This window comes from Fragaria vesca, linkage group LG1, assembly GCF_000184155.1.
Source record: "Fragaria vesca subsp. vesca linkage group LG1, FraVesHawaii_1.0, whole genome shotgun sequence".
Lineage (NCBI taxonomy): Eukaryota > Viridiplantae > Streptophyta > Magnoliopsida > Rosales > Rosaceae > Fragaria > Fragaria vesca.
The window spans coordinates 3318115-3325325 of record NC_020491.1 but is presented as its reverse complement, the minus strand read 5'-3'; the positions used below and the strand labels follow the sequence as shown (position 1 = coordinate 3325325).

Here is a 7211-nt window from a genome sequence, read left to right as displayed (position 1 = left end):
CCACTACCAGTAGGAGTCACAGGTGGCCCTCTATTACCTGAGTTAAAGCCCAAACCAGAGCTGTGTTTGGAATCTCCTTCAAAGCCTTAACAGCAACCACCACAACTTTCCCATTCACCAATGAATTTTTCTTCTTCTTCATACTCAGCCACCCCAAGACTCAAACATTACATCCAGAACTTCCTCTACACTCCCAAAATTCAAAACACACATCCAAAACAAACAAAACCCATATCCAGAATAACATGCATTACCACTTTCCACAAGAAACGAAACAAGGCTGAATAGCCATTAGAAAAGCATATGTTGAACCAGAAACAGATATACATATTTGATTTGAAGTTTGAACCGCCAGTAGCGCGAGGCATATTACCATTCTTGTAATATGCAATTCCGTTATGGCATAGGACACATTGCAACAACATTAATCTCAGTGGTGGATGATAAATCAAACAAGGCAGAACAACGAAATCTGGATAAATAGATAGTAGGAGTACAACTTACATATAATAGTACAGAAGATGATGAGACAATCAAGTTACAAGTCATTACAGCAGAAAGCAACCAAGTGTCTCAGGCGGTGACACACAGTCTGGAGAGGAATGGTATTCGAAAATGCGAGGAGGCTGGAATTGGATAGTGAAACAATTCTTCCTGTCCGTGTCTACCTTGGAGATATCAAATTCGAATTGAAACAGTACGGCACCACCGGTATAAATCCCAGACTTTGCGCTTTCTCCAACACCAGCGGTGGTGACAAGGAAGACATTGTTTCCCCCTAGATGGAAGAAATGACAGTCATTTGGCCATGGTTGATGAGGGAGCTCAGCCGGCAGATTCATCTGAAAAATTTCACTGATTGTTTCCTGGTTTTCATCCAAGGACATAAGATGAACTACTATACTGCAACAATCGGAGTAGTCAACTCTAGCCGAAAACAGTAACCTTTTGTTACTGTGTTCTGGCTGCGGCAATTCCACCGCTACAGCTTGGCCTGCGATTGGTAAATAGCCGCCCAAGCTGGGGACTCTCCTCCATTCTGGGTCTCGGGCAGCAAAATCAAAGCAGCAAATCGAGCTGTCTAGGGTAGGCTTAACCAATCTGGTAGACATAAACAATTTGGTGCCTGCAATAACATAAGATGCAGTTGAATAAGGGTAGCAGCGGGCAGCATCAGGGTAGCTTGGCAGAACTGACCAAGTACCCTGTTGGGGGTCAAATACCTCAAATGATTTAACACTTTCCCACTTATATGACAGAACGTAGAGTTTGCCGGCAAACTCAACCATCAACGGGCTTTGTTTCCCTCCGTTTAAAGCCCCCGGCATCTTGACTATTCCTTGTTTGGGGTCATGGGCATCGAAGGCATAAGCATCTGTGCTGGGATGAGGGCCGTATGGTGGTCCGAAACGATCCGGATCGAAGTTGGGTTTAAAGCCGCTGGCGATGACAATCTTGGACCCCAAAACACCGCAACCAACTCTACCTGGGAGACCTACTCTACTCGGGAGATCTTTACCTGGGAAATCTTTGTCGTCCATTCTCGCTAGTTCCCGCAATTCTAGTTTCTCCGACGACGACGATGTCAGCAGATCGGGAAGATTGATGGAGCGAACAACATAGGAAGAATCCCAAGGCTGAGGAGGATACCTTGGCGGAGGGGGCCGAAAGTTGGGTCTGTCCCAGTAACATTCCATGCTACAAAGGATTAGAGACTTACCAGCAACTTGGTCCTTCAACCCTCCACCGCACCCAACCACAGGCTTCATCTCCACCTCGCTACCTGTGCCCGTATTGATACGCTTACGGCTTTGATCTCCTTCCCTTGCTTCTTCACCGTGGCTTTCTGGGTTTAAATTTTTTTCGGTCATGGTGGCTCTCTGTTTGCTCTGAAGGACGATGATGATACGGCTACAGCTTTGACGCTTAGGTTTGGCGTTTATATATAAACATGTTGTTCTTCATCAACCTAATAACAGTTGGATTAGAGTCCTAATTATCATCGGATTTGGATTGGACTGCCCAGGGTGGTTCTAGATGCGAATTTGGGCCCAAAAGGAAACTCGGGCCTATCTTTTTTCTTTTCTCTTTTTTTAAAATTTTTTTTATTAAAAAACTCACACCACCCTACATATATGCTAATGAGGTATGAACTCATGACCTTAAAGTTGTTAGTTAGCCTACTTAACCAACCAGACCACGGCTCACCGGACTCGGGACTATCTTTTTTATTTGCTTATAGAATATAGATTTTATTTGCTTATAGAATAGAGTAAGAGAGTAAAATACACTCCTCGAATTGTAATTTACACTGCATATTTTTGTTTTTGTTAACTTACATTTTGTTTTTAGATAGTGACTTAATTTTGTTAGATGATGACTTAAAATAGAAAGATAGACTGTGGAATACAATTTAAAAAGTGTAAATTTCACTTTGTAGAATAAACAAAACAACATGAAAAAAAAATTAGGTTAACAAAAGTCGACTTATTCGCTCTCTGTTAGGGATTTTAGCAGCGGACCTATGGCGTACTCGAACACAACCCCGAAGACTGTCAGGGGCTGCCGGACATGTCAGCGGCAGTGAATCCATTTGCCAAGGTCACGAGCTCCCAATTGAGCACAAGCGGGAAGAATCCCCAAAAACGTGACATCATTAGGCTCTACATTTGAACGCAGCATCAACCTAAACATCTCCAATGCTTCCTTGTACCGACCCTCATGCGTAGAACCACCAATCATCACATTCCACGAAATCACATCCCTCATTTGCATACCATCAAATAAGCTTCTAGCTTCATCCAAAGCACCACACTTTGAGCACATATCAACAAGCGCATTAACAAGCCTAACATTCCCCCCAAGTCCCTGGCCCTCAATCCAACCCGCAACCCATTTCCCCACTTCAATCTCTCCTGACCGAGCGCAAGCAGAAAGCACACTAACCATAGTGCTCTCATTCGGTAGCACATTTGCAATTCGCATCTCCTCAAACAACCCCAATGCTTCACCAAATCTTCCGCTCTGCACATACCCCGAAATCATAGCATTCCAACACACAGCATCTCTTATCAAAATTTCATCAAACAAGCTGCACGCATCGTCCATGTAACCCCTCGAGACATACCCGGTAATCAAAGCAGTAAACGAAACCGCATCTCTCATATCACTCTTATCGAAAACCAACCTCGCATTATCCAACTCACCACTTTTGGCATACATGTTGATCAAAGCAAGTGTGAACAAAAGCATCAGAGTCAAGTCCGAGCTTGATTACATGGCCGTGGACCTGCTTCCCTTCCGAATTAGCCGCCGCGATTTTCGTGCAAGACTTGAAAAGGAAAGGGTATGTGTAGGAATTAGGCTCAGCGCTCGAGAGAATCATCCGTTGATAGAACTAGAGGGATTGTAATGGGTTGGAGGTCGAGGAATAGCCACGGATGATTGTGTTCCACATAATCGGATTGGGATTCTCGACGCAGTTGAAGACGGAGAGGGCATATGAGAGGTCGCCGTGTTGCGAGACGGCGCAGAAGTGGATGAGCTTGGAGAGAGCGAAGTGGGCGTGGGCTTGTTTGAGGGTTTGGATGGATTTGCATTTGGAGAGGAGAGTGAGGAGGTTGTCGGGAGGATCGGAGTTGGGAAGGATGGGGAGTGTCAAGTGTGGAGGGTGGAGTGTTGAGTAATGAAGGCGAAGACAAAGCGAAAACGCCATATCTGAGCTCTGTGGTGCAGAGCTGAGTGAAAATAAATGATGAGGGTGTACAGAGAGAGTGACAAGTAACTGTTATGAAGATTACCCGCCAAAATTGAATTTCCATATATCCCTTGCTAACATCACAGTTCTATTATCTTGTACAACTTAGAAAGTGATCGACCTATGTCTATTATTTACCTTCGGAAGTTGTGTTTATGTGGTCGCAGTGAAACTGTAGAGATTGATGATTAGAACAACAGTAGAACCCGACATTTGTGACAAGAGTTAGGAAGAAATTAATCACTTGTGGCAGGTCAACAGTGTTTGACATGTATCAATTTCAAAAAATTGAACCATGCCATTTGGTTAAGAACCATCTCTAAAATGGTGGAAGCGAATCCTATCTCTTGCAATAATTTCCCTATTGAAAATCTTGGATATCAGTTTTGTAGCTGAATAACAGTTTCCACAAACTCGAAGAATCTTTACTATTCGAATAGTGGTGCCTGCTTTTGTGCTGATCAACTTCTCGCTATGATGACTCAAAACCCCTTCCTTCCATTCCTCATCCATATCATAGAGTACGTCAGATGTATCAGGCACAAAACCAGCCATATCCAAAAGCCTATCCATTTCTTTCGACATCTCATAGATTTCTTCGCTTAAAGGATGCACTTTGTCACCAACAAGAAACTCATGAACAACACTATCCACCTCAAGAGAGGTACTGCCGGGCACATTCTTGATCTCCATATCGTTCGACGGATCTAGGACGATGCATATATAGTGTCCAACTTCAACCCAAGTCCCATTCCAAGTGCTCAATTTCTTTGTGTGTGTTAGAGAGAGAGTGAAAGATAGATAGAGAGCGAGAGAGAGTTATTGTCTTCTATTTTACTAAAACATAGAGAGATAGAGACTTATCATCGTTTTCACTCCCAAAAAGGTTATTGCAGGGTTAGATTTAGTTATTTGAGCTATGTTTTTACATCTATATATTTTGTATTGCATCGACATATTTATTTCGATTCTTTTTATATCATATCTATGCAAGGCCCTTCCATTAGGGAATCATTTTTTTTGACATATATGAGGGACAGGGAACTACACCAACTTTTTATTATATTTTTGGATCTCCACCGTTTATATAGATCTTTATATATAGATCACTTATGTAAATTTTCAGCCAATTTGGTGATCATCAAGGTGTCGAACAAGATTAAATCAATGACTTAACCAAATCTGCCAAACCTGAACCGTTCATGCTGATAATTACAAATTGTAATTTTGAATGCCTAAACGATCACCAAAATTTCTGAAAATTTATAGAAGTGATATACTCATATTGAACTACATATTGAATGGTGGAGATGTGATTTTGTGATCGAAAAATTGGTGTAATCCTCTATCCCTCATATATGGCAAAAAAAAGGATCCCTTAATGGAAGGACCTTATATATCTTTGTATCTTGGTTTTTATAAGCATGTATTCGAGGAGTAAGACACAGGGGGGCTTAAGAATAACTTTATCTTCAATCTATGCGTTTTTCTCGTACCTTCGAGTTTTTTTTAACAGTAGAAAATCAAGTCCCGCCCGATTTCAATTCCTGAATCCGTCCCTATTAGAATGTCGAGGAAGTCTTTGTAGAGCCTCGTCACCAAAATTTCATCGTAACACTTGGTGCACTTTCCGCAATTCTCAAAGAGGGTGGAGCTTGTTTTTATTTATTTATTTTTTTTAAGATGGGACACCCTAACCCGCCAAGGCCCATTAGACCCAGGCCCGTCTAGCCCGCTTAGCACCCTCACTCAGGAGTCAGGACAACATAAAGCCTTTTCAAAATTGTAGCCATTCCATAACGCAAAACAAAACCCTCTTCGCTTGAAATCCCCAATTCTCCAAACCCTAATTTCCCATCCACCCTTTTCCGAAATCCCTAATTTCATTTCAAGCTCGCCCCTTTCCAATGTCGAAGAAGGAGGAGATGCAATTGGGATCTTTCAGACAGTTTGCCGTTTCACTGCACGAGCTCACCCGCCGTCATGATGTATGGGTTGATAAAATGATTCCGATTTGGTATGCTGACCAATATGCACGGCCAATTCGGTTTCGGTCTATCTCCCTCAGACCTCATTTCCGCCACTGGTTAATGTGAGTAGTTTCTTAAATTTTCATTCTTGATTCAGTTTGATATTCTTGGATTGGTGAATTGAAGAAATTTATGATTGGGGTAGAAATGGGTTTTATAATTGGTGATGTTAGTATGATGCATCTTTTGTAGTTGTAAAGTTTGAATCTTTTTCTATTGTGCTTCATCCCATGGATAAAGATTGTGTTTGAAACTTGAGTTATGTGAAGATGTTGGTAGCAGATTTTGAACCTTCTTCTATTTTTGTGCTACATCCCATGGATAAAGATTGTGTTTGAAACTTGAGTTATGTGAAGATGTTGGTAGCAAATTTTGAATCTTTTCTATTACTGTGCAACATCCAATTGATAAAGATTGTGTTTAAACTTGAATTATGTGAAGATGTTGGTGGCAAAGAGGTTGTGAATTTGATATTAGATTTGAAAGAATAGGCATCTAATACATGTTATGCATGTTTGTTACTTGCGAATTGTGTAACTAGTTCTACAGTGCAGCATCATAGCGATAAAGATAGTGTTGAAACTAGAATTTTATTTTTTTTTGGCAGTGATGCTGGTCTAGCATTCTTAAGCAGAGTGTATAGTAAATTAGGAGTACACCTGGACCACACACTTCTGAAGAAATTGAGATGGTAGATGGAGTTTTACGACTTCCGCCACCCTCTGATATCCGAGTTCAGAACATAAGTGAGATCAAGCATGTTGTGCGCCTTTTTGAAGCTCTTATTGAGAAGGTATGCAAGGCCGAGGTCAATGGCCTGGAAGAGGTCATTGAGGATAGAGAGAGTCTCCTTACCTGTCTCAATTATATTCTTAAAAGTGAGAGCAAAAAGGTTCAGGAAAATGCTGTAAGGTTGTTTGAAACTGTGTTGTTTCATCCATTTTTCCGTTGTGCCCATGCCAAGTTGTCCTTGCTTATCAATGCAGTTGACTACCTCCGAAATCATTACTCTGAGGACAAAACAGAAGCTGAGCGACATAGGTGGAAAGATGAGTATAATGTAGAGAATGAGGCGAAAGAATTTGAGAAGATGATGAAAACTGCAATCAATGAGAATCTGATACTGAAGCATGTTTATGAACTTGCGGTCATTAGCATGTTTGCTAAAGTTTGCCATCAGTAAAACTACTCCAGCAGCTGAGTCGTCATATTAAGTCCTCTTTTCACCAAACTCATCTTGCTCGTATTCATGAACATGCTTCAGTATCAGATGCTCAGTGCTTGCAGTCTTTCTCATCTTCTTATAGTCTTTCCCCCCATATTGAGGCCTCTTTTCACCAGCCTCATGCTCATATTCATAACCACGCTTCAGTATAGGATTCTCAGTGATCGTAGACTTTCTCATCTTCTTATAGTCTTTCCCC

General features: G+C 41.5%; 1 protein-coding gene, 1 non-coding gene and 1 pseudogene across 2 annotated transcripts; 1 reads left to right on the top strand and 2 right to left on the bottom strand.

The window, feature by feature from the left end:
• Nucleotides 1-268: 268 nt before the first annotated feature.
• LOC101307330 lies at nt 269-1909 on the bottom strand. Its single transcript, XM_004287308.1, has 2 exons — nt 1520-1909; nt 269-1126 (listed from the first exon to the last, which is right to left on the bottom strand). Exons 1-2 carry the CDS (start codon nt 1869-1871, stop codon nt 549-551), a joined length of 930 nt encoding a protein of 309 aa, XP_004287356.1. The 5' UTR covers nt 1872-1909; the 3' UTR covers nt 269-548.
• A 665-nt stretch (nt 1910-2574) lies between these two features.
• Nucleotides 2575-3715, bottom strand: LOC101301333 (annotated as a pseudogene).
• Nucleotides 3716-5542: 1827 nt separating this feature from the next.
• LOC101307041 lies at nt 5543-6786 on the top strand. Its single transcript, XR_183670.1, has 2 exons — nt 5543-5849; nt 6395-6786. It is a non-coding gene; the product is annotated as an uncharacterized LOC101307041 (transcript).
• Nucleotides 6787-7211: the final 425 nt, after the last annotated feature.